At 38.1% G+C, this 27,916-nt stretch overlaps 1 protein-coding gene across 1 annotated transcript; it reads left to right on the top strand.

Moving 5' to 3' along the window:
- Positions 1-22,723: 22,723 nt before the first annotated feature.
- LOC127122905 (uncharacterized) lies at positions 22,724-24,580 on the top strand. Its single transcript, XM_051053178.1, has 2 exons — positions 22,724-23,424; positions 23,575-24,580. The coding sequence occupies exons 1-2, from the start codon at positions 22,724-22,726 to the stop codon at positions 24,578-24,580; spliced, it is 1,707 nt and encodes a 568-aa protein (XP_050909135.1).
- Positions 24,581-27,916: the final 3,336 nt, after the last annotated feature.

A 27,916-nucleotide genomic window follows, 5' to 3' on the forward strand; every position in this document is an offset into this window, starting at 1 on the left:
CATATAAAGAGTTATGTGTCAAAAGTGCAGAAGCGTGTCTACAAGGAGAAAAGCAGAAGAAACTTATCAAGGAGCTGGAAGATGAGAAGAAGAAGCATCTGACAGTCATAGATGATCTAAATGGTGAGATAACCTTGCTGACCTCTAAGCTAGATCAAATGACAAAATCCATCAGAATGCTGAATAAAGGAACTGACACTTTGGAAGAAATTCTAAAGGTGGGACAGAAATCAGGAACCATGTCTGGGTTAGGCTTTGTTAAGGAATCCTCATATGAATTCAAAAGCTCAAAGGCTGAAGTTCAGAAAATCAAGCAGAAGTCACAACCAATGTCACAACATCATGGAAACAGGAGGATTAACCATCAAAAGAAGAAATTTCAAAGATGGAGATGCCACTATTGTGGAAGATTTGGTCACATAAAACCCTTCTGTTACAGGTTGCATAGTTATCCTAACCAGACCCCTTAAGTCAGACCTAAGCAGAAGGCACCTAAGCATAATGCCCCTATCAAGAAACAACAATGGGTTGTTAGAATAGCTCACACATCTCTAAGGGCATCTACCAAAGAAGACTGGTATTTTGATAGTGGTTGCTCAAGACATATGACTGGGATTAATAACTTATTGGTAGATATACAACCTCATACTACCAATTATGTGACCTTTGGTGATGGAGCTAAAGGAAAAATCAAAGGTGTTGGTAAGCTGGACAGTCCTGGAGTTCCAGATCTGAATAATGTGTTGTTAGTAAAATGACTAACTGCTAATCTCATCAGCATAAGCCAGCTATGTGATCAAGGCTTCAATGTACAGTTCACTAAGGAAGAATGTGTTGTGACAAATGGAGAAAATAAGGAAGTTATGAGAGGATCCAGATCCAAAGATAACTGCTATTTATGGGAACCTAAAGTCTCAAACTACTCCTCAATGTGCTTCTTAGCCAAGGAAGAAAAGGAAGTGAAGTTGTGGCATATAAGACTTGGACATCTTCATTTAAGAGGAATGAAGAAGATCATATCCAAGGAACCAGTTAGAGGAATCCCAAAGTTTCTTATTGATGAAGGAAAAGTCTGTGGAGAATGTCAGGTTTGCAAGCAAATCAAGATGTCACATCCAAAGCTTGGACATCCTACAACATCCAAAACTCTGGAACTTTTGCACCTGGACTTAATGGGACCTATGCAGGTTGAAAGTCTTGGTGGGAAGAGATATGCTTATGTGGTTGTTGATGACCATTCTAGATACACATGGATAAGCTTCATTAGAGAAAAATCAGATGCATTTGATGTCTTCAAAGATCTATGCATAAGACTCCAAAGAAAAAGGATAAAAGTGTTATCAGAATAAGAAGTGACCATGGAAAGGAGTTTAAAAATTATAAGTTTGATGATTTCTGCTCATCTGAAGGAATAAGTCATGAGTTTTCCTCACCTATTACTCCTCAGCAAAATGGAGTAGTTGAAAGAACAGAACTATTCAAGAATCTGCTAGAGCTATGATTCATGCAAAGAAGCTTCCTATGCACTTTTGGGCTGAAGCTATGAATACAACTTGCTATGTTCACAACAGAGATACCTTGAGAAAGGGAACCTCTTCCACTCTGTATGAAATATGGAAAGGCAGAAAACCTACTGTGAAGTACTTTCATATCTTTGGAAGCAAATGTTACATTCTTACAGATCATGAACATAGAAGAAAAATGGACCCCAAAAGTGATGAGGGTATATTCCTGGGATACTCTACTAACAGAAGAGCATACAAAGCTTTCAACTCCAGAATTAATGTCCTGATGGAATCCATAAATGTTATTGTTGATGATAAAGATGAAGAATCCGATGTCATAGAGGATGTTGGAACATTCCTCGAGACTTCAACAGAAAATGTACAGGATACTCCTCCTGGACTTGAGTTAGAAGCATCCAACAAGGTGCCTTCTATCAGGATTCAGAAAGACCACCCTAAGGATCTTATCATAGGATATCCCAATAGTGGTGCGATTACCAGATCAAGGGAGAATAGCTCAAATTCCTGCTTTGTATCCAAGGTTGAACCTAAAAATGTGAAAGAAGCTCTGACTGATGAATATTGGATCAATGCTATGCAAGATAAATTGGAGCAGTTTAAATGGAATGAAATATGGGAGTTAGTTCCAAGACCTGAAGGGACTAACATCATCGGTACCAAGTGGATTTACAAGAACAAGTCTGATGAGAAAGGAGTAATCACTAGGAATAAAGCAAGACTAGTGGCACAAGGGTATACTCAAGTTGAAGGGTTTGATTTTGATGAGACTTTTGCACCTGTTGCAAGACTTGAGTCAATAAGGTTGCTGTTAGGTGTTGCCTGCATTTTGAAGTTCAAATTGTTCCAAATGGATGTGAAGAGTGCCTTTTTAAATGTCTACTTGAATGAAGAAGTCTATGTGGAACAACCTAAAGGGTTCAGTGATCCTAATCTACCAAAACATGTGTACAAGTTGAGGAAAGCTCTGTATGGATTGAAGCAAGCTCCTAGAGCTTGGTATGAGAGGCTGACTGAATTTCAGACTACTAATGGTTACAAAAAATGAGGGATAGATAAGAATTTATTTGTGAAGGATGAAGATGGAAAAATCATGATTGCCCAAATATATGTGGATGATATTATCTTTGGTGGAATGTCAGATAGAATGGTGAAACATTTTGTTAACCAGATGCAATCTGAATTTGAAATGAGTTTGGTTGGGGAAATGACTTATTTTCTTGGACTGCAAGTTAAATAGATGGAAGATTCTATGTTTCTCTCCCAAAGCAAATATGCCAAGAACATAGTTAAGAAGTTTGGTATGGATAATGGTAGTCACAAAAGAACTCTTGCACCTACTCATTTAAAGTTAACTAAAGATGAAGGAGGTTCTAGTATTGATCAATGCTTTTATAGAAGCATGATAGGTAGCCTACTATATCTAACTGCTAGTAGACCTAATATTGCCTATGTAGTTGGTGTGTGTGTTAGATACCAAGCAGAACCCAAAGTGGGTCACTTAAATGAAGTCAAGAGGATTCTCAAGTATATTAATGGGACTTATGATTATGGTATGTGTAAGACCCCAATTTTGGGCCCTAAGATCCCTCATGGTCCATATCATATCATATCATAGTCTCAAGGATCACTGCATGCCCTAGCTTCCCTCCTAGTGGGTAGGTTGCCTTGTGGTTTGATTTCTTGATCACCAAGCATACTTTGCATTTGTATATCTTTGCTTTTCATATGTTTATCATTCAAAAATACAAAAAATATTGTCAGTCTAACCTTGTTGCTTGCAGTTGAAGCAATCATCAGCAATTAGGTCAAAGACAGTCAACAGTCAGCCAAAGTAGTGGATGGTGGCCATTCTTGCAGAATTTGGGCACCATGATCAATAATCAAAAGTTCATACATCTTGAGACATCATTTGAAGTCAAGTTCTCAAGGAATTAGGGTTTGGAATTCATCAGAAGTGCTCTAGTCATCCAAAACCCTAGAAAAGTCAAACTTGGTCAACTGTGGATTTAATCAGTGATTTGATGGATGGAATTGATTTGAAGAAGCTCATTCATGTCCATATAAGCCTCATCTATCATGTCAAACCTCATCATGGAAGAAAATCAAGTAAAATCAGAAATTTCCCAAAATAGAAAGTGGACCTGTAATTTCAACTGCCAAAAATGGAAACTTCTTGATCTTAAACTTACATCATGATACAAGCTCCAAATGAATTTTTGCCCAACATGAAAGTTGAAGATCTTGTTCTCCCATTTTCAAAAAGTCCAAGAACTCTCAAATCCCATGTGTGGTTGTCAAGATATGATCAATTCAATTTCAGAAATTTGTGAACTTCAAAGAGCCATAACTCATGAACCATAAGGCCAAATTTGGTGGGGTTTTTTCCTACAAACCACATTTTTCCTCCTCTTTCCAAAAATATAAATTTCATTCATCAAAACCTTACCAATCAAAATGGCATTTTTGGACCTATTTCATTTAAAAATCAAGTTTGACCAACCATTGACTTTTTGATTTATTGACTTTTTCTCACTTTGGCCAATTGAGATTTGTTTCATATCATATTTGAAACTTGCTCCAAGCCCTAAATCATGTTCATACCACCATTATATCATCATTTTGGCCAAAGTTGCAAATTTGACAATTCTTGCAAATGGCTTCACATAAGCAAAACAAAACTTGGCAATTGATGTACAGACCAAAAACAGCAATTGTGAAGACCATTTACAGCCTGTCTCCAAGCCCACTCGAGCAGTCCATACCCCCCATATTCACTTGGGCAAAGCTTAGCAAAAATGCCAATTACTTCATTTAACCAAACCAGCTTAACACATGGATTAAGCATTGCTAAACAGTCACATATAAGCAACTTTTCTGGCCATTTACAACCCTAGAAACCAACTGCAGCCAGAAACACAACAGCAAAATTCTTTTCTCTCATTTTCCATTCTTGCTCGATTTGGATATTTTCTGCTCAAGTTTTCAAAACCCTCGAGCAAGCTTGCATTTCTTCACCACCCATCATCATTGCAAGCTCATTCCAAGTGTAGAATATCAACTGGAAGTGAAGGACTTGTTCTGCTTTTCTTCAAGCTCTTACAATGGCAGATTGGGATTTCGAAGTTTTCAAGCATTCTTAAGTTGAAAAAGCTTCATCATCCATCATTCCAAAGCACTGGGAGCACCTGTTTCGATCTGTATCATTCAAACAACCATCATTCAACACATTTCTTCAAAACCAAGTAAGTAATCGACTTCCACTATTTGCCTTGCTATGATATGTTTATGAAAGGTCCTTGTATGCTGGTTTCAATGCAACTTGTATCATTCAAAATGATGGTCTTATGATGGAGAAATCTGGATTTCTTTTTTATGTACAAATATATTTCTGCTCGATTTGCCATGCTTGCAGTGATTTAATGAAACTTGATGCTATATTCTTGCTGCCTGATGTTAGTTGATGCTTTTGGCATGATTAATTTGTTGTTCTGGGCATGTTGAGATTTTCGAGTTCATGAAGATGATGAATACTGCTGTTTTGAAACCCTTATACTTTTTCCAGAAATCCAGCTCATGTGTGTTGGTTGCTGTTTGTTATATGTTGCATGAGCATCATGAGTGTGTTGCCATGTGGTTTCCATGTTGTTGTTTGAATTCGATTGATTGCTTGATGATGATGAATATGCCCTGCTGTTCATGAACTCTCATATTTTCCAGAAATCCTGTTGCATAAGCATGTGTGTTGGCCATTATTATTGCTTATGAATGCATGATTGTTGCTGCATAAACCCTGCTGCTGTTAAACCCCTTGTCCTGCTCAGAAAATTTGCAAGAACTTATGCTTGTCTTGTTGTCATTTGATGTTGTATGATGACAGTACTTCCTTGCCATGATTGATTGTTGATGCTGTTTGTTGATTGTTGTTCATGATCGATAGTTGAATGCCATGGCTGCTAAAACCCTAGGGTTTTAGAACCCAGTTTTTGAACTCATTGGCCGAGTTACTGTTCCATTGGCAACAGCCAATGAGAACATTTCATTTTGTTTGCCAAAGCTGTGCGTTTTGATTAGTGGCACCCTTATTTACCAAAATGCCATGCGCTGACCAACCTTTGACTATTAGTTCATGTTATGTGTTCATGTTTGCCTCATTTTATCACTCAACTTCAACAATTCATTTCTCCTTCATTATTCATCCAAAAATCATGAAATTTTTTCCATCATCTTCATATGGATGTCTAGTATTTAATTATGTTTTTTTAATTAATTTTTCATTGGCTGGATTTTAATTGGTAATTGGTTTCCTAACATGTGTGCACATTTGACACCCTTTGCCATTTCTTTTGTGAAATACTCATGATGTATCCAATGCTCCTGAAATTTTTTGTGGTGAAACTAGACTCATTTACCTTTGTTTCCATATAGAGTTTATGCATTTCTCATATGTGGTTTGTGAGTTACAATTTTTTGAAGTGAAGTGTTGCATTTGGTGCTACATGAATGATATGCATTTTCCCAATTTTTGTTCACATGCTTCCTTACATCCAAATGACCCCAAATTTTGCATGAATAATCTCTTACATGTCTAGTTTGTGTATGAATTTTTTGGGATTTAATCATTCTGTTTTCCATTTGATTGTGAATTTTCTTCCCTGCCTAGTCAAATGTTGACTTTTTGTGCTACACATTGCCATTTCATTTGGGAAATCCTCATACCATATTGAATGATCATGAAATTTCATATGTGCATACTAGTCTGGAGACCCGGTCTGTTATTTGACCGGGCAAACTGTCTGAAGTCCTCCTTAAGAGGCAATGCCTGTGTGTGTTTAAAATTGTCCCAAGCAGGAAAAGTCCTTCAAGTAAGGCAATTGGTGGAAGGTAGGGATAAGCAATCTATCCCCCACTATTCAGTGTGTCCTCTCCTTGCTCCCATTACATGGTTGAAGCATTGAGATAAATACCCAAGATCTATAGAGTCAATAATGTGGAGAGAGTTCCTACTTTCTGAACTCCCACACTTTCTTAAATGCTCTCCCTGATTAGGGATAGAAGCAATGAGGCACACCCCTCATTCTCCTTTTCATCTGCTTCACCTTAGCCTCTCAATGGCAAGGTTAAGAGCGACCTTTACCCATCACAGTGGACTTTCATAGTCAAACCCTCTTGTGTGAGCCTCCTTGTTTGGCTATAGAGTGTGCTGTTTGATATTCATTGATTGATTGATTGCGTCATATGCACATGTTTGCTTGTATGTTATGCATTTATCATCATCAATTGCAATTAGTGCATGATCATATCATTTGTCTGTGTGACATTTATTATTGTTGTTTGCCCATTGAGGACAATTGTAAGTCCATTTCTTTGGCGTTTGCTCCTATGATATGGAAGGATAGAGTGTAAGACCTCATTGGTCACTCATATCTTCTATTCTATCTGTTTGTATGTGAGGATACAGTTATAAGTCCCTGTAAGTTGGCATCTGTTGTCCTGTGATCATAATTTGATCTGTTTGATTTGTATGTGAGGTTGCAGTTATAAGTCCCTGTAAGTTGGCATCTGCTTTCCTGTGATCATAAGTTTGTTTCATCTGTTTGTATGTGAGGATACAGTTATAAGTCCCTGTAAGTTGGCATCTGTTATCCTGTGATCACAATTTGGTTTGTTTGTTTATGAGAGGTTGCAGTTATAAGTCCCTGTAAGTTGGCATCTGCTTTCCTGTGATCATAAGTTTGTTTCATCTGTTTGTATGAGAGGTTGCAATTATAAGTCCCTGTAAGTTGGCATTTGCATTCCTATGACCGTTTTGTTGCTTTTGTTCTTGTATGTGAGGATCCATTGTAAGTCCCTGTAATGTGGCATTGGTTTTCCTATGAACATATCTGTGGAGTTAACCTAAGTCCAGACAGATTGGCAGTTAACTTCCATTTCTCATCTTTGTTTTCTTTTGAGGAGATTAGTGTAAGTCCATTGAGTGGCTTCTGATATCCTGTACTGTTTTAGGAGACTGGTGTAAATCCATCTATTGGTATCCGGTATCCGCCTTTTATTTCTTTGTTTGAGGAGATTAGTGTAAGTCCATAGAGTGGCCTCTGATATCCCATTTTGTTTTAGGAGATTGGTATAAGACCATTGATTGGCATCCGGTATCCGCCTTTCTGTGCTTTGTTCGTTTATTATTATTCATTGCTATTCCAAAGGACACACTTGAATCATCTGCTATATGATTTCAAGAAGTGAACCTTCTAAGAAGTTTTACTATCCATCTTCATCCATTCATCACTCATTATGTCCTAAACCTTTTCACACATTAGTTTTCAAACTTGACATAAGTGTTGTGCAAACTTCTTCATGTTTTCAAAATCTAAAAACCTGGACTCAAGTCCTTGACTTTTTTTCAAACTTCATTTCACAATACTTATTTGAATTAATCTTAATTATACTTGGACTCCATTTTCATAATCATAATCAATAATTTCACTCATTCACTTGTTTGGGCTTTGTCCATTGTTAATCTTTTCATGCATTAGCCATAGGTTTCAATTATCATTGTGGTTGATGTAAATCTTGCCTATCCTTAGTGAGTCGACAGTAAGACTTCCGTACTGAAAACAGGGCTAACCCCTCTAGTACGTCGAAGCTATCCTCGCATGGTGGATGTTGTTTTTGGTCGAGTGTTCTCCCATTGATAATGAAAAGCCTCAGTGCTTGTGTTTAAAACTGAATCCACCAACTTTTGGAAATCTTTTAGCCGAACTACGGCGTTTTGATCCTTACCTTTGATGGAAGGTACGTAGGCAGCGGGTTCATCCGTTCGAACACAAAAATAACTAACTTGTATATTCTTTTCTCATCATCCCAATCATGTTTGCACAATCTTTATGTCATAACAAATAACAATTTTTACAACAAGTGTGAAAAGGGCTCCATAGGAGTACCTAGGACGTAGTGGGTGCCTAACACCTTCCCATTGCGTAATTTACCCCTTACCCAGAATCTCTGATCTTTTTATTAGTTTTCTACGTGTAAAACTTCTTAGGCTTTTGTTCGCTTTTTAGCCAGTCCTTTGGATAAATAAAAGTGCGGTGGCGACTCGAAAATTTCAATGTATCTCTTAGCTTATGATTTAATCGATAGATCATATAGCGACGAATACACCGCTACAGAAAAGTGGCGACTCTGCTGGGGAAGATCGATCCTTGGTGGTATTGCCTACTTTTCACCCTTGTTGTGCTATATTGTTATTTGTCATTTGACATATTTTTGTACAATTTGGGATCACTGTATTGATTGTAATGTGTGAATTGCTTGATATACATTTGCTGTTTGCTTTGGTGATCTGTGAGATGAGTTCTATACCCGAACTCGAGTGCTCTCTAGGATAGGAGAATGGCATAGTCTTGTTGACTGGTGTGGAGTATTCCTTAGCCAGTTGACTTGCGAGCCCATTCACTTGGTGGAGGTCATGTTGAACTAATAATGTCACACAAGTTATTTGTGGTTAGGCATTATTCTTTCAATCATGTGCCGCAGAAGCCAAGGACCTTAGTTTACCAAACCCATCTTGGCCTATTTTTAGGACCGTAGTGCGGAGGTCGTTCAGATGTCAGTTCTGATACGATTGTTACGCGATACTACACTCATAAGAGTTTCTCTTGAGAATATTCTTGGAATACGAGTATTCGTTCCTCCGATAATATTCGAGAGATGGAACGATGATTATGGGAACCTCTGATAGAACATGTCTGGCAGGTTTAAACCCTAGTACACTCCCTTTGGGTGGTTCTTAACCGAGACTCCATGCTCGTGACTCTCAACAAACCCGTGATTCGTGGTTGAGTCGTTCAAACATTGTTAATATCAATGGATCCCGGATCAGGTGTAAAACCTAAAATCCATCAAAGCGGCTGGTTGATATTAAGAATGTTAGAGCCGGTTCATGTACCGTTAATATCAATGGAACTTGGGTGTCGATAAGGTGAAAACTTAAATCCACCAAAATGGATGATTGATATTAGGGATACATAGAGCTTTCCCACGACCTTTGTTTGGTGTGCCTTGCTTGATCCTTGAGAGTGATTGCTGCATTCATGCATTCACGCATTCATCTGCATCCATGTCGTCAAAAAAAAGAAAATTTTCAAGGAACTCAAAGGAGTTTATTTGCAAAAATTTTCAAAACATGAAAAAACCGGGAAAATTTTTTCACCTGATATATCTGATGAGATATTCTCATGTAAGATCAAAATGCTTAAACATTTCAAAGTTTGCAAATAAAACCCTCGGGTTCCTTTGATATAAAAAACAAGCATATGCATAAACACTTCATGCATCATTTGCATAAGCAGGTGTTTTGTTCCGGTCTCCCGTCCTGTGGTCTGACCCTGCGATCTTCATTTATTTTGAAGACGCACTTCGCCGGTATTATACCAGAGCCAACTCTGCCAGATTGATGGACCGTCTTGGGCAAGAGAGTTGTGGACTCCGAGGAGGATTTTGCCAGACTAAGTGCTTTTGATGGATTTATTCCTGTTGATGGATTTATTCCTGGATAACCAATCCCGGGCTGGCATTGGCTACTGTTCTGGGGCATGCAATGAGCAAGGTTTGTTCACAAGTGGAGGATTCATCCATGACGATCAACCTGCAGAAGAAGCTGTTGCTATCTTGGAAGAAGATGCAGAAGATCTGAACAATTTCATCATTCCTGGTGGTGTCTGCCACAATTGGGTCGCTGTGGATGTTCCTACGGTCATTCATAAATCAGCATGATTTGTTCACTTTGTTTAAAACCCTTCTCCCATGCCAAAAGGAGAAGTGATGACATTGTTGGCAGCATTTAATACAATGATGTTTTCATTCAATTAATGCATTGTCAAACATTTGTTTTTCATTTGTTTTCACTTTTTGCTTTTTTGCATGAAATCAGTGATCACAAAAAACCATGAAAAACAAAAACAACATTTTTCATCTGCATAATTGATTTGCTTGTTTAAAATTCAAAAGCTTTTCATTATCCAGAATCATTATGCAGGGATTTCTAAACCCATTGAACATAATGATCCAACGCCATCTCCCAATCTCGAAGTCCTTGTATCTGAGGCAGAGGAAGATGATGTTGAAGGGGATTCCTGATGAGATTACCCGCCTTCTTGAGCACAAAAGAAGCTCATTCAGCTGTATCACAAGAATCAGCAAGACAGTCAAACTGGGGATTACAAAAAAAATCAAAAAAATCAATCAAAAAAAAAAAAGAAAAAAGAGGGTGAAAAATATGAAAAAAATCAAAAACCAGGAAAAATTTTTTCAAAATTTTCCGAAGGAAAAAAAGAAAAATTATACCCTCAAGTCCCTAGTTGACTGATGCTGAATGGATTCAGAGTCGTTATGACCAACTGAATTTAATTAAAGAAAAGCGGTTGACTGCCACGTGCCATGGTCAGCTATATCAGCAAAGAATGAAGAAAGCATTCGACAAGAAGGTCAAGCCTCGTGCGTTCAGAGAAGGTGACCTTGTGCTCAAGAAAGTTTTGTCTTTCGCGCCCGATTCCAGGGGCAAGTGGACTCCAAACTACGAGGGTCCATATGTTGTTAAGAGAGCCTTTTCAGGCGGTGCTTTGATGCTTACAACAATGGATGGGGAGGATTTCACTCGTCCTGTGAATTCAGATGCAGTTAAGAGATACTTTGCCTAAAAAAAAGTATATGCAAATGAAAAAAACAAATGAAAAAAAACAGAATTGCTCGCTAAGTTGAAAACCCGAAAGGGCGGCTTAGGCAAAAATGAGCGTCTCGATGGAGAACCCGCATGGGTGATCTAGGCAAAAATTAGAGACTAAAAAAAGAGAATGTTTGCATCCCGCTAGATTGAGTACCTCATCCTGGGGCAATCTAGGCAAAAATTAGGGATTTGGCAAGTAACTGCATCCTGACAAGACTTTTTGGTCATCAGTCGTCATTTCGTCAGAAGATTCTCGATTCGTCGTCAACTGAAGCTTCGGATACATCGAGATTCAAATTGGTAGAGAAAGGATCATTATGTTCAATGTAGCCCTCTTCCAATATATATCACTGATTTCAAATTTGTACAGATCTATGGAGTCTTGCCATTTGCAGACTACCATTCTATCAAATCAATTTGAGCTTTTTATCCAATTATTTGCATTCTTATTTGTTTCAATTCAACAAATGTTTTGCATGTTTAAATTGATAAAATGTCATTGTTTTAAACAAATCAAATTTTTTTTCAAAATTTTTTGTTTTTTAACAAAGTGAACATTCACAAGATTGAAAGGATACTCAAGAATATCTCAGTGCTCTCCCGAGGGTGGCATGATTCCCAACAGGTAAGACATTTGTTCATATCCCTGGTTTGGTGGTATCTTCTTCTTTCTTCAGATCTTTGTTGGGGTTGTTCCTCAAACAGAGTTGTTGTTGGGGTTGTTCCCCAGTACGGTCGCAAGCAGAGTGTTGTTGAGGACTTCGCTTTCTCCAGCAGCAGTTTTCCCAGCGTGGGTGTTTTCTTGTAGAAGTTTCGGCGGTTGATGGTTTGTCATCTTGGTGCCCCGTCACTTTCTCCAGTGGGTCGTATGCCCCAGACTTTATTTGTCTCCTCAGCAGTCATGAGTATAACTGATTGATTGATACTCCCCTCGGAGTCGCGAGTAGAGCTGTTATTGATATCCCCACCAGGGTTGCAAGTGGAGTTGTTACCGCTTTTCCCCATGCAGTGCAGTTGCCAGCGGAGTTGTCTGTTTCCTCAGCACGATTGTTTTCTTTTTGAAGACTCGGTAAGTCAGTGGTTTGATACCCGGTACTTTACCTTTTCCCCGGCGAAGTCGTCTATGGAATTGTTGCTATCTCTCCATCAGAGTTTTTCTCTTCAGCAGAGCAGGATTTATTTTCCTACTCAGTGGTTGATTCGGGTTGATATCCCAGTATATTGCAATCATCTTTTCCTCAGCGTAGTCTGCAGGATGTTTGTCGTGGCAGTTTCGCCTGTTGAATACTCCTTCAATCCCCAATATGGTCGGATGATGGCTCTAGCCTCCAGTGAACGGATTGATTTCCTGACTGTTTGTGATCCCCAGTAGAGTGGCTTATATTGCAGAATCTACTTGTTGTGACCAGTGGAGTGGTTCGTTGCAGAATCTACTTGTTCGATCTGTCCTCCCTCAGTGGTTTGTTCCCAAGAGAGTAGCCGACAGTTTTCCCCAGTAGAGTTGCTTATGCAGTTAGATTCTATTTGGATGATATCATTCTCCCTCAGTGGGTTGTCCCCCAGCGGAGTTATGTGGATTTGCTTCTACAGCAGTTTGTGCTTGTGCAATGCACTTTTTGTTTCTCAGTTGATACTGGGGTCCCCTGCAGATACTTTGGGACTTCTCTTGTTCCCCTACAGATTCGTCTTGGTGGCTGTTTTGCCTGTTGTGACTTTCTGTACCTTGATTGGGTTGTTTCCCGATATTTCTGATTTTCTGCTTTTTCAGCAGTACCTGCAGATCTCTGCTTTACAGCATATAGATCTCCGCAGATTGGCTCTCCAGCTGGTTTTTCCCCTGGAAGTATAATACCGGACGCTTTGTTCCTGAACCTGTTTGTGTTAGAATTGTCTGTTTTGTCAGCATTCATCAAACATAAATCACGCATATTCATGCATATTCATAAGCATTCAGATATTCATGTTGCATTCTTGCCATATATCTTTTGTTTGTCGTGTCTCCTGCTATGGTGATACCGATCTTCTTTACAGATCTCCCCAAGCAGATGTCGGGTGTTTAAAATCTCTCCATATAGAGTCAACCCCATAAGCAGAAAATGTTGTTTTTCCTTCTGCAGTTCCCCACTGAGATATATCCTCGTGGATGACGGTTTCTTCCGTTTCCTCCTAACACATATATTAGGATGGATTTTCCTATTTGAGTTACATCCTCATTAGGACGTGTCTTTATTCAGTCTGCCTTTTCGGATCATTCCCGAATTGGCTATTTGTCAAACGTCTTGTGCTTCCCAGTGGGTTGTTCCCCAGCGGAATGTTTTTGGGCCTCTACCCTCATAACCGGTAGTTATAAGTCCTACTTTTCCTGGCTTTCTTGACAGAATTTGTGGTTTTACACCTTTTATTCTCCAGCCAGAGTTTTGGTTTTCTACCTCATACCCCGGTAGTTGTAAATCCTATATTTTCCTGCTCTTCAGCAGTTTGTGGTTTGTTATAAACCCTATTTTGGTTTCCCGTGCGGATTTGTGATTTGTTCTATCCCCACGCGGAGTTTTTTGGTCTTCTACCCCGTATTCGGTAGACGTAAACCCTAATTTTGTGGTTATCTTCATTCAATATTTGATGATGATTTTCCTTTGCTTGTATAAGTTGCTCAGATCAGCACTTATATCCCTAGCAAGTCTTTTGTGGATAATTGCCGCATGCTAGCAATTTTATCCCCAGTGGGTCTTTTCACCGTATGCTAGTGATTTGTTCCCCGGATCATTGGTTGTATACCAATGCATCCTCAGCTAATCCCTGTCGATAATTGCCGGATGCTTGCAATTTATCCTCAGCAGATCGCCTTTCATTTACCCTTTTGTTGGTAATGTCTGTTGCTCCTTTTGATTGGTCATCATTATATACCTATTCTGGTACCCCGATGCCTTTCTTTTCGGATTTTTATCCTATAAACAACCCAGTAACCGGTTCAGGATAATCTTCCATGCGAGTATATTATTCATGGTCTGCCGGTAATGAATAATATATCTCATGCGCTCTTTAGTTGGAATCCTTTGTTGATTTTCCCCAGCTGAGCAAGATTCGTATTCTTTGTAGAATCGAATAGCCATCCTTTAACCAGTTTGTGTTTTGGATGATGAGTGTTTTGGAAGTGAAAACCAATTCACGTTTTCGGTAGATCACCTATTATATACCCCGTAACCGGTATCTCTGGTGTTTCTTACCATGCGAGTTTATTATCTACGTTCTGACGGTAATAGATAATATATCTCATGCGAGTATCTTATCCACGGTCTGCCGGTAATGGATATTGTATCTCATGCACTCTTTGGGTTTGTGTCCCCAGTTGAGTAAGATTCGTTTTCCCGTTGTGGATTCGAATACCCATCCTGTAAGTTGTTTTGCTTTTTCAAGCCCTCCTTTCGGATGATGAGTGTTTTGGAAGTGAAAACCAATTCACGTTTTCGGATCTTATCCTTTAAACAACCCAGTAACCGGTTCAGGATAATTTTCCTTTCGAGTATATTATTCATGGTCTGCCGGTAATGAATAATATGTCTCATCTGAGTATTCTATCCACGTTCTGACGGTAATGGATATTATATCTCGTGCGCTCTTGAGTCAATCTTTTGATTGTTTTTCCCCTCAGAGTAAGATTCATTTTCCTTGTGGAATTGAATATCCATCCTATAAACAAGTTTGCTTTTCTAGCTCTCTTCAGGATGATGAGTGTTTTGGAAGTGAAATCCAATTCACGCTTTGGTCGGTCACCTATTATATACCCAGTAACCGGTATCCTTGGTGTTCCCTCCTTTCTGCTCCCTATTATGACCTCGGTCCCCCTGTGGAGTCAGATTTTCCTGATTTTTGTTACCCTTATGCCTGGTAACATCTCATTTCTTTGCTGCTTCCCTCAGTGGAACCTTTTGTTGCTTCTCCCCCAGGAGTCAGCTTGTGTCTCTCCAATGGATTTATTTTCCTTTGGAATTCTTTTCCCCAGTGTGAGTCCTTCACTCCCCAGTGAGTTCTCCTGTCTGTTTTCTGTTCTTCTAATCAGAGTCGTGTCTTGTTCACGTTATGTCAGTTTTGTTTTTCCCCAGTTTAGAGTCATGTCTTGTTCACACATTTTCTTTACTTTTATTTTGTTTATCCCCAACTAGAGTCTTGTCAGAGTCTTTGTTCCTGGTGAGTGTATTACTACGATGGATCGTCTTTTCTTCTGTGTGAATCATATTCCTCCACAGAATTTGTGTCTTTTGCATACATACATTCGCATCATGAGGTCTCTTAGGGACCAAAATTTGTCTCATTACTGTTATTTAAGTCCATTCTACCGCGTCGAGATGAAGATTTCTAAACTTCACTTCTCCGGCTAGAATGACCTTAAATAGGGGCATCTGTAAGACCCCAATTTAGGGCCCTAAGATCCCTCATGGTCCATATCATATCATATCATAGTCTCAAGGATCACTGCATGCCCTAGCTTCCCTCCTAGTGGGTAGGTTGCCTTGTGGTTTGATTTCTTGATCACCAAGCATACTTTGCATTTGTATATCTTTGCTTTTCATATGTTTATCATTCAAAAATACAAAAAATATTGTCAGTCTAACCTTGTTGCTTGCAGTTGAAGCAATCATCAGCAATTAGGTCAAAGACAGTCAACAGTCAGCCAAAGCAGTGGATGGTGGCCATTCTTGCAGAATTTGGGCACCATGATCAATAATCAAAAGTTCATACATCTTGAGACATCATTTGAAGTCAAGTTCTCAAGGAATTAGGGTTTGGAATTCATCAGAAGTGCTCCAGTCATCCAAAACCCTAGAAAAGTCAAACTTGGTCAACTGTGGATTTAATCAGTGATTTGATGGATGGAATTGATTTGAAGAAGCTCATTCATGTCCATATAAGCCTCATCTATCATGTCAAACCTCATCATGGAAGAAAATCAAGTAAAATCAGAAATTTCCCAAAATAGAAAGTGGACCTGTAATTTCAACTGCCAAAAATGGAAACTTCTTGATCTTAAACTTACATCATGATACAAGCTCCAAATGAATTTTTGCCCAACATGAAAGTTGAAGATCTTGTTCTCCCATTTTCAAAAAGTCCAAGAACTCTCAAATCCCATGTGTGGTTGTCAAGATATGATCAATTCAATTTCAGAAATTTGTGAACTTCAAAGAGCCATAACTCATGAACCATAAGGCCAAATTTGGTGGGGTTTTTTCCTACAAACCACATTTTTCCTCCTCTTTCCAAAAATATAAATTTCATTCATCAAAACCTTACCAATCAAAATGGCATTTTTGGACCTATTTCATTTAAAAATCAAGTTTGACCAACCATTGACTTTTTGATTTATTGACTTTTTCTCACTTTGGCCAATTGAGATTTGTTTCATATCATATTTGAAACTTGCTCCAAGCCCTAAATCATGTTCATACCACCATTATATCATCATTTTGGCCAAAGTTGCAAATTTGACAATTCTTGCAAATGGCTTCACATAAGCAAAACAAAACTTGGCAATTGATGTACAGACCAAAAACAGCAATTGTGAAGACCATTTACAGCCTGTCTCCAAGCCCACTCGAGCAGTCCATACCCCCCATATTCACTTGGGCAAAGCTTAGCAAAAATGCCAATTACTTCATTTAACCAAACCAGCTTAACACATGGATTAAGCATTGCTAAACAGTCACATATAAGCAACTTTTCTGGCCATTTACAACCCTAGAAACCAACTGCAGCCAGAAACACAACAGCAAAATTCTTTTCTCTCATTTTCCATTCTTGCTCGATTTGGATATTTTCTGCTCAAGTTTTCAAAACCCTCGAGCAAGCTTGCATTTCTTCACCACCCATCATCATTGCAAGCTCATTCCAAGTGTAGAATATCAACTGGAAGTGAAGGACTTGTTCTGCTTTTCTTCAAGCTCTTACAATGGCAGATTGGGATTTCGAAGTTTTCAAGCATTCTTAAGTTGAAAAAGCTTCATCATCCATCATTCCAAAGCACTGGGAGCACCTGTTTCGATCTGTATCATTCAAACAACCATCATTCAACACATTTCTTCAAAACCAAGTAAGTAATCGACTTCCACTATTTGCCTTGCTATGATATGTTTATGAAAGGTCCTTGTATGCTGGTTTCAATGCAACTTGTATCATTCAAAATGATGGTCTTATGATGGAGAAATCTGGATTTCTTTTTATGTACAAATATATTTCTGCTCGATTTGCCATGCTTGCAGTGATTTAATGAAACTTGATGCTATATTCTTGCTGCCTGATGTTAGTTGATGCTTTTGCCATGATTAATTTGTTGTTCTGGGCATGTTGAGATTTTCGAGTTCATGAAGATGATGAATACTGCTGTTTTGAAACCCTTATACTTTTTCCAGAAATCCAGCTCATGTGTGTTGGTTGCTGTTTGTTATATGTTGCATGAGCATCATGAGTGTGTTGCCATGTGGTTTCCATGTTGTTGTTTGAATTCGATTGATTGCTTGATGATGATGAATATGCCCTGCTGTTCATGAACTCTCATATTTTCCAGAAATCCTGTTGCATAAGCATGTGTGTTGGCCATTATTATTGCTTATGAATGCATGATTGTTGCTGCATAAACCCTGCTGCTGTTAAACCCCTTGTCCTGCTCAGAAAATTTGCAAGAACTTATGCTTGTCTTGTTGTCATTTGATGTTGCATGATGACAGTACTTCCTTGCCATGATTGATTGTTGATGCTGTTTGTTGATTGTTGTTCATGATCGATAGTTGAATGCCATGGCTGCTAAAACCCTAGGGTTTTAGAACCCAGTTTTTGAACTCATTGGCCGAGTTACTGTTCCATTGGCAACAGCCAATGAGAACATTTCATTTTGTTTGCCAAAGCTGTGCGTTTTGATTAGTGGCACCCTTATTTACCAAAATGCCATGCGCTGACCAACCTTTGACTATTAGTTCATGTTATGTGTTCATGTTTGCCTCATTTTATCACTCAACTTCAACAATTCATTTCTCCTTCATTATTCATCCAAAAATCATGAAATTTTTTCCATCATCTTCACATGGATGTCTAGTATTTAATTATGTTTTTTTAATTAATTTTTCATTGGCTGGATTTTAATTGGTAATTGGTTTCCTAACATGTGTGCACATTTGACACCCTTTGCCATTTCTTTTGTGAAATACTCATGATGTATCCAATGCTCCTGAAATTTTTTGTGGTGAAACTAGACTCATTTACCTTTGTTTCCATATAGAGTTTATGCATTTCTCATATGTGGTTTGTGAGTTACAATTTTTTGAAGTGAAGTGTTGCATTTGGTGCTACATGAATGATATGCATTTTCCCAATTTTTGTTCACATGCTTCCTTACATCCAAATGACCCCAAATTTTGCATGAATAATCTCTTACATGTCTAGTTTGTGTATGAATTTTCTGGGATTTAATCATGCTGTTTTCCATTTGATTGTGAATTTTCTTCCCTGCCTAGTCAAATGTTGACTTTTTGTGCTACACATTGCCATTTCATTTGGGAAATCCTCATACCATATTGAATGATCATGAAATTTCATATGTGCATACTAGACATCTTGAGCTTTGCATTGGTGTTAATCTCATTCATTTCTCATCTGTTTTCAATTTGATATGATTTTTTGAAGTTGACCCATGTTTGTTGACCTTCATTGTGCATGCTTGAATTTGGTTTGACTTCTTGATTTTAATTGACTGCCTTCCTCTCATCCAAATGCAATGAAATTTGACATGCTTGCCATGCTAGATGTTAGGATTGAATGTGATTTATTTGACAATTTTTGAGATTGTTTGGGTTGACTTTTGAATGAAGTCTTGCTGTTGACCTATTTGTGCTTCTTATTGCCTTGCTTTGCATTCCTTTGTGTATGAAATGACAATGATGCATGATTTGAATGTGAATCCAATTGAGATAGCTTCTTAAATGTTTGAACATGAATTGGGTTGACTTTTCCTTGCTGTTTTGACTTTTCTTTTTCTTTCATCTTTGACCCTAGGCTAGTCCTAGTCGTCTTTTGAGCTTACAATTGAGCTATTGTTTCAGGTTAAGCACCAATGCCTCAAAGATCATTCAAATTTGATTGAGTTGGACTATATATTGTGCTAACCCTTGTTTTGTAGGTGTGACTCATATGAGTTTGGCTTTGTGCCTTGGCACCTCTGTTTATGGTTGACTGTTGTTTATCCATTGCTTTTGGTTTGAACTGTTGACTTGTTTACTAATAAGTTTGACTTTTTCAGGTACTTTAGTTGCCTAAAGTTCTTTGAACTTGCTTGCTTTGCTATTTAGCAATTGCTTTGAGGTATAAACCTTTCTTCTTCATGTAGTCTGGAGACCCGGTCTGTTATTTGACCGGGCAAACTGTCTGAAGTCCTCCTTAAGAGGCAATGCCTGTGTGTGTTTAAAATTGTCCCAAGCAGGAAAAGTCCTTCAAGTAAGGCAATTGGTGGAAGGTAGGGATAAGCAATCTATCCCCCACTATTCAGTGTGTCCTCTCCTTGCTCCCATTACATGGTTGAAGCATTGAGATAAATACCCAAGATCTATAGAGTCAATAATATGGAGAGAGTTCCTACTTTCTGAACTCCCACACTTTCTTAAATGCTCTCCCTGATTAGGGATAGAAGCAATGAGGCACACCCCTCATTCTCCTTTTCATCTGCTTCACCTTAGCCTCTCAATGGCAAGGTTAAGAGCGACCTTTACCCATCACAGTGGACTTTCATAGTCAAACCCTCTTGTGTGAGCCTCCTTGTTTGGCTATAGAGTGTGCTGTTTGATATTCATTGATTGATTGATTGCGTCATATGCACATGTTTGCTTGTATGTTATGCATTTATCATCATCAATTGCAATTAGTGCATGATCATATCATTTGTCTGTGTGACATTTATTATTGTTGTTTGCCCATTGAGGACAATTGTAAGTCCATTTCTTTGGCGTTTGCTCCTATGATATGGAAGGATAGAGTGTAAGACCTCATTGGTCACTCATATCTTCTATTCTATCTGTTTGTATGTGAGGATACAGTTATAAGTCCCTGTAAGTTGGCATCTGTTGTCCTGTGATCATAATTTGATCTGTTTGATTTGTATGTGAGGTTGCAGTTATAAGTCCCTGTAAGTTGGCATCTGCTTTCCTGTGATCATAAGTTTGTTTCATCTGTTTGTATGTGAGGATACAGTTATAAGTCCCTGTAAGTTGGCATCTGTTATCCTGTGATCACAATTTGGTTTGTTTGTTTATGAGAGGTTGCAGTTATAAGTCCCTGTAAGTTGGCATCTGCTTTCCTGTGATCATAAGTTTGTTTCATCTGTTTGTATGAGAGGTTGCAATTATAAGTCCCTGTAAGTTGGCATTTGCATTCCTATGACCGTTTTGTTGCTTTTGTTCTTGTATGTGAGGATCCATTGTAAGTCCCTGTAATGTGGCATTGGTTTTCCTATGAACATATCTGTGGAGTTAACCTAAGTCCAGACAGATTGGCAGTTAACTTCCATTTCTCATCTTTGTTTTCTTTTGAGGAGATTAGTGTAAGTCCATTGAGTGGCTTCTGATATCCTGTACTGTTTTAGGAGACTGGTGTAAATCCATCTATTGGTATCCGGTATCCGCCTTTTATTTCTTTGTTTGAGGAGATTAGTGTAAGTCCATAGAGTGGCCTCTGATATCCCATTTTGTTTTAGGAGATTGGTATAAGACCATTGATTGGCATCCGGTATCCGCCTTTCTGTGCTTTGTTCGTTTATTATTATTCATTGCTATTCCAAAGGACACACTTGAATCATCTGCTATATGATTTCAAGAAGTGAACCTTCTAAGAAGTTTTACTATCCATCTTCATCCATTCATCACTCATTATGTCCTAAACCTTTTCACACATTAGTTTTCAAACTTGACATAAGTGTTGTGCAAACTTCTTCATGTTTTCAAAATCTAAAAACCTGGACTCAAGTCCTTGACTTTTTTTCAAACTTCATTTCATAATACTTATTTGAATTAATCTTAATTATACTTGGACTCCATTTTCATAATCATAATCAGTAATTTCACTCATTCACTTGTTTGGGCTTTGTCCATTGTTAATCTTTTCATGCATTAGCCATTGGTTTCAATTATCATTGTGGTTGATGTAAATCTTGCCTATCCTTAGTGAGTCGACAGTAAGACTTCTGTACTGAAAACAGGGCTAACCCCTCTAGTACGTCGAAGCTATCCTCGCATGGTGGATGTTGTTTTTGGTCGAGTGTTCTCCCATTGATAATGAAAAGCCTCAGTGCTTGTGTTTAAAACTGAATCCACCAACTTTTGGAAATCTTTTAGCCGAACTACGGCGTTTTGATCCTTACCTTTGATGGAAGGTACGTAGGCAGCGGGTTCATCCGTTCGAACACAAAAATAACTAACTTGTATATTCTTTTCTCATCATCCCAATCATGTTTGCACAATCTTTATGTCATAACAAATAACAATTTTTACAACAAGTGTGAAAAGGGCTCCCTAGGAGTACCTAGGACGTAGTGGGTGCCTAACACCTTCCCATTGCGTAATTTACCCCTTACCCAGAATCTCTTATCTTTTTATTAGTTTTCTACGTGTAAAACTTCTTAGGCTTTTGTTCGCTTTTTAGCCAGTCCTTTGGATAAATAAAAGTGCGGTGGCGACTCGAAAATTTCAATGTATCTCTTAGCTTATGATTTAATCGATAGATCATATAGCGACGAATACACCGCTACAGTATGCTCTACTCTCATGGCTCTGAGCCTATCTTATCTGGGTATTGTGATGCTGATTGGGCTGGGAGTGCTGATGACAGAAAAAGCACATCAGGAGGATGTTTCTTCTTGGGAAACAATCTCATATCTTGGTTCAGCAAGAAACAGAACTGGGTATCGTTATCCACCGCAGAAGCTGAGTACATAGCAGCTGGAAGCAGTTGTTCCCAACTGGTATGGATGAAACAGATGCTGACTGAGTACAAGGTCACTCAGAATGTCATGACATTATTCTGTGACAATCTCAGTGCCATCAACATTTCAAAGAATCCTATCCAACACAGCAGGAACAAACATATAGACATTAGACATCACTTCATAAGAGATCTGGTAGAAGACAAAGTGATTACCTTGGAACATGTGGCAACTAAACAATAACTTGCTGACATATTTACAAAGGCTTTGGATGCTACTCAGTTTGAAAATTTAAGGGGCAAGTTGGGAATATGTATTTCTGAGGAATTATAGCAACTAAGGATGTTAGGAATTTACTGTTTAATATTTCAAATTATTAAACAATTGAAAGTGTGCTCTGATTGGTCAACAGATAATAGTTATTTCACTTGCAACAAGCGTTACTTCTTCCACTCTTTCAACTTCCATTCACGCAAGCATCTTCTTAGAGAAATTTTTCATTTCGTCTCTAAGATACTCATCATGTCTCAACAATCTAACTCTTCTCCTTCCAAGAACATGCCTTGTTCTCCTAGCGCTGAACCAAGCAACCCTAACAGAGAAGATCCTGTTGCTGACTCTGTGAATACCCCACATGCAAGAAGACCTAAAGAAACTGTATCAGGCTTCTCCTCATCCATCGTTCTTGAGGAACGAACCAAAGAAGGTTCCAGGTATGTTCACAATGTCATTTCCACTATAGTGACTAGAATACTGTCTGGAAATCATGAGGTCCCTGGGGTTTCCATTCCCTTAAACACTATTGAACCTGATAGTGTTGCTGATCAAGAAAATACTGAGTCTTTAGGAAAGAATATCTCTGATGATGTTGAGCAAACTGATGCCCATAAGGAGTCAAATGTTGACAAACCCTTAGATAATGTGGCTGGTGAGGAAGTTCATGTCACTCATGATGTCAGTGACAACCCTAACTGTGAGGCTGAAACAGTAGACCTGGAGGAATTTTCTGATAATGAGCTGTTGTCCTTTGTCCTCCCTAGCATAGCCAAAAGGGTTAGGACTAGGAGAGAAAAGAAAATTGTGGCTCAAAGGTTCCCCAGAAAGAAGATTGATGTTCCAACCTCTTCCAAGACAACAGTGGCAGTCGAGAGTTCCCTCAAGAGGAAAGTTCACGGTCCAACCAAATCTTGGAGCAAAGTGGTGCCCATGAAAAAGAAGCACAAGTTTGTTGTTGTTGAGTCTGACTCAGATGTTCCTTGTAATGTCTCTGACATTCTGTCAAAGAAGAAGCCAACCACTAGCAAGCTTGCAGCTAGTGTCCCTGAGGTAACAATTGACAACATATCTTTTCATTTTGCTTCATGTGTAAACAGGTGGAAATATGTTTATCAGAAGAGGCTGGCTTTGGAAAGGGAATTAGCTCAGAATATCCTAGATTGTAAGGATATTATGGATCTTATTCAAGAGGCTGGTTTAATGAAGACTGTGACTCAGTTTTCAAAGTGCTATGAGATGTTGGTAAAGGAATTTATTATTAATTTGTCTGAAGAATGTGTTGATGGTAAGTCTAAGGAATTCAGGAAAGTGTATGTGAGAGGCAAGTGTGTAAATTTCTCTACTTCAATGATCAACAAGTATTTGGGAAGGCCTGATGAAGCTCAACCTGAGCTTGAGGTGACTGACAATAAAATCTATCAAGTCATCACTGCTAATCAGGTAAGGAAGTGGCCTCTCAAAGGAAAATTGGTGGCAAGTAAACTGAGTGTCAAGTATGCAATGCTGCACAAGATTGGAGCTGCTAACTGGGTGCCCACCAATCATAAATCTACAGTTGCTGTAATGCTTGGAAAGTTTATATATGTTGTTGGAACCAAAGCCAAATTTGACTATGGCTCCTATATTTTTGATCAAACTTTGAAGCATGCAGGAAGCTTTAGTGTGAAGGGTCCTATAGCCTTTCCTTCTCTTATCTGTGGTATTGTTTTGAATCAGTTTCCAAACATCTTAACTGAGAATGATTCTGTGAAGAAAAGAGACATCCCTATGTATTTCAATCATAAGTTGTTCCTAGGTACCCATGTCCCTGACATTGTAATGACATCAGGTGAGACATCATGTGTAAGCAATCAGCCAGGTAAAGTTGTTGTCATTGCAATGCTCAAAGAAACCTACAGGGAATTAGAGGCAAGGAAGCTGAACTTGGAAAAAATGATTACCTCTTTGGAGATGACTGAAGGTGATGTGCTAGCTGATGGTGGAGAATTTGGTGAAGCTGCTGTTGTTGCAGAAGAAGCTGAAAGACGAGGTGAAGAGGGAGAAGCAGATGCCAGTCCTGATGATGGCAAAGATGATGATGCTGACTCTGAGTCAGATGACTAGAACATTTCTTGTGTTTCTCATAATTGCTTGTATGTTTATTTTTTTGGTCTGTAACAGTAAGTGTTGCTTTGGCAACATTTTTGACAAAAAGGGGGAGTAACACTTGTATCCCAGGACAACAGATTTCTTTGAAGTTGAAGGTCCTCTAAACAAGAGGTTATGTTGTTGTTTGCTCTCTATTTGATATTCTCTTGTGCTGCTGTTTGAAGTTTAACTTCTATGTTTGCTAAGTGTATTAGCTAATTTGATTCTCTGCTTGGATGTGTGCTTTCTGCTACTGTGAACTCTGTTGTGATGCCAAGTTGTTTTAGCCAAAAATTTGCCAAAGGGGGAGTTTGTAGAGGTTTTTGATTGGCTGCATTTTATGTTAAAACACTTAGTGTACTTAGATGTCTTGACTGATGTCATGACATGCTTAAGTAGTATGCTGCAGAATTAGCTAATACAGGATTTACTAGATGTCAAACTGAATGTTATGACATTCATTCATAACAACATTTTTTGGATGTCAAACTGAATGTTATGACATTCATCCCTGATAGCAGATGCTAAAGTATAGGCTAATTTTTCTGTTATGTTTTAGTATTTATCTCAGGCTGATTTTCAGGAAACTAACAATTGTGCTAAAATTAAGAGACCTAGCATATAGCCTATTTGTTAGCACCTAATGTGTGGAAATTAGGTTAACTTGCTTAACCCTAATTTTATGAAATTCAAGTTCAAGACCCAAGTACTGCATTATAAAAGGAAGCCAATCCTACTTTCAGCAATTCAGTGATTTGAAGCGTGAAGAATTCAATATATCATTGTTGTACTTTCATTGTGTCTTGAATTAGGTTTTACTTGTGAGCCAAGCAATTATCACCTAGATGATTGCATTGGACTAGGGTGTTTATTGAGTTGTAATTGTTGTGTCACTCTAAGCTTTTAAGCGTGAGTGTTGTGTTTCTTGATTAAAGCTTTTAAGCACAATCAAGAGTTGTTTGAAGTATATCTTCACCACTGACTTTAAAATTCTTAATGGTGGTAATCACTGCTGTGATTGAGGGGGAGTGAGTAGGTACTCGGGTCTTAGTTTAGATTGAAATTGCATTGGGTAGGTCTTAAGTGATAGGATTAAACTGGTGGTTTAAATCCTAAATTAATACCTCTTATAGTGGATTTCCTCCCTGGCTTGGTAGCCCCCAGAGTAGGTGTATTTGTCACCTCTGTGTCATTTACTGTTTTTTTCATTTACTTTATGCATACATTACCTGTCTGCGCAGAATTGGATGTCATAACATCCAGTGTGACATCGATAGTCTGTTACTAGAATTTCAAAAATAAATAGAACTTAAAAAATTAAAGTGCATTGAAATAAAGGACTTGAAATTAAATGTTAGTTGTTAATAAGTTAGTAGTTAGTATTATTTTGGTTTTGCTTTTTTGTTTTAAGTAATTCTTTGGAGAACACTCCACCCACTTATCACAAGCATGGATCCTTGAGCCAAGACATCTTCCAAAGGAAGGAAAAAAGGCCATGTTTCCACACGATACCATGAAAGAGGGGAGACTTACAATCTCACTAACTAGAATGCTATGCATTTTGTATCAAAAATTTAGCACTATGTTAAGCAATCGTAATTGGACTTATGTAGAAGTCACAACTATTTGAGGCCGGGCAATAGAATTTTGGTGCTAATGAATGTTAGAGACATAGTATAATGGATTATGCTCATGAAACATACCACACACAAAAAGAATATGCAAAAGAGGTAGCCTAATCTCATCCATACTTATGTCAATTTTACAATCAACTAGTCTTAGGATTTAGAGACATCATAGACCAAATGAAATGGATGCATAGAGAAGGGGAATTAGATGAAGAGGGAGGGGAATGGATCAAAACTCAAATTGATCAAAGGAGGACTTTTACCAAATTAATATCATTCATTCATTTTGGGAGATGGAATGTACATTCCATCAATCCCCTAAATCCAATGATATTAACCTAGCAAAGTCAAATCAACCTTTACCAAGGCCCAACAACACAAGTCAAACATACGCAAACCATCACAAGAGGTCAACATAATTATTTGGCATTTATTCAATTTAAAAATACTAAAATAATGCATTTAAATTAAATATGGTTTGTCAAATTCCTAAAACCTCATCAAAACACAAAAGAAATGGCCATGAGATTTATCATATGTCAAACAAGGTCAAAGGACCTTGGAGAAAAAAATTCAGAATTTTTAAAGACTTAAAAGTATTTTAAAAAAATTAAAAATAAATCATGAAAAATATTAATAATGATCCAAAAAATAATTTTAATTCAGAATATGAAGGAGGAATTTATTTAAAAACGTTTGGTGAAACTTTCATATTTTTTGGATCAATATTAAAATTAATATGAATTAATGAAAATAAAATGAAGTAAAACAAAAATCAAAAAATCAAAAAAATGTGAGCCACTTGATCTCCCTCATTAATTGAGGTGGCAGATCAAGTGGACACAAACATGCGTTCCATGACGGAACCTAGTCAGCGCGCCACATGTGTGGTAATCAAAACCAACTCGTAGGATTAAAACAATTTGAATGGATCATATGGATGGGAGACGTGCCAACACACCGCCGGAGCCAGAGCTTCGATCTTCTTCTCCGGTGGACCTCACCGGACTTGTCCACCCTCAACCATCACCAAAATAAAAAAGGAGGACATGATCTGAAAGAAAAAATGGCGTAGAGCACGAATCTGACCTCAATTTTAACCAACTCCAAATATATAAAAAGATATGAGGAGTTGATTTTTGAGGTGTGTCAACTGAGTTGCTTAGATTTGAAAAATTGCACTTGAAAAACTGCTAAATTTGAACATGGTGATGCACAAGCTTGCATGGGTGTGTACAGGCCCATGAAGCAATCCAATTCGATCCATGTACAATCATTTTGAAGTTCAAATGAGGCTTGGATGTCAAGGCAATGTGAAATGTGATTTTTGGCATTTGATTTCTTCCAATCATGCAGCTCTATTAAAGCCATGCACAAACCTAGAAAACTTTGTCCAAAATGCATGAAATTGAGTTCTTTGGAAAGCTTAGATCAAGGGGAACAAGTTTTATGTTAAACACTTTTTCATTTGGAACTTGGATCATGGTGAATTTTGAGATGGAAGTTTGGAAATTTCAACATGTTGAAATTTTTTCTAAGTGTCAAGTCATATATCTCAATATTCCGCCTTGCTTAACGTTTTATGTGAGCTTCAAATGAGAAAAGTGTCTTCATCAAAGTTGTACCTATTTCAAAGACCTTTAAAATAGTCACGAATTTCATGTCATTTTGATTTAGAATGATA

The sequence above is a fragment of the Lathyrus oleraceus genome, chromosome 2 (assembly GCF_024323335.1).
Source record: "Lathyrus oleraceus cultivar Zhongwan6 chromosome 2, CAAS_Psat_ZW6_1.0, whole genome shotgun sequence".
In the NCBI taxonomy this organism is placed as follows: Eukaryota; Viridiplantae; Streptophyta; class Magnoliopsida; order Fabales; family Fabaceae; genus Lathyrus; species Lathyrus oleraceus.

Bases quoted from the DNA above. Each gene is read 5' to 3' on its own strand.
- LOC127122905 (XM_051053178.1), top strand. From the start codon at position 22,724: ATGTCTCAACAATCTAACTCTTCTCCTTCCAAGAACATGCCTTGTTCT. The intron at 23,425-23,574 runs GTTTGTTGTTGT...ATGTGTAAACAG, and splicing joins CCCATGAAAAAGAAGCACAA to GTGGAAATATGTTTATCAGA.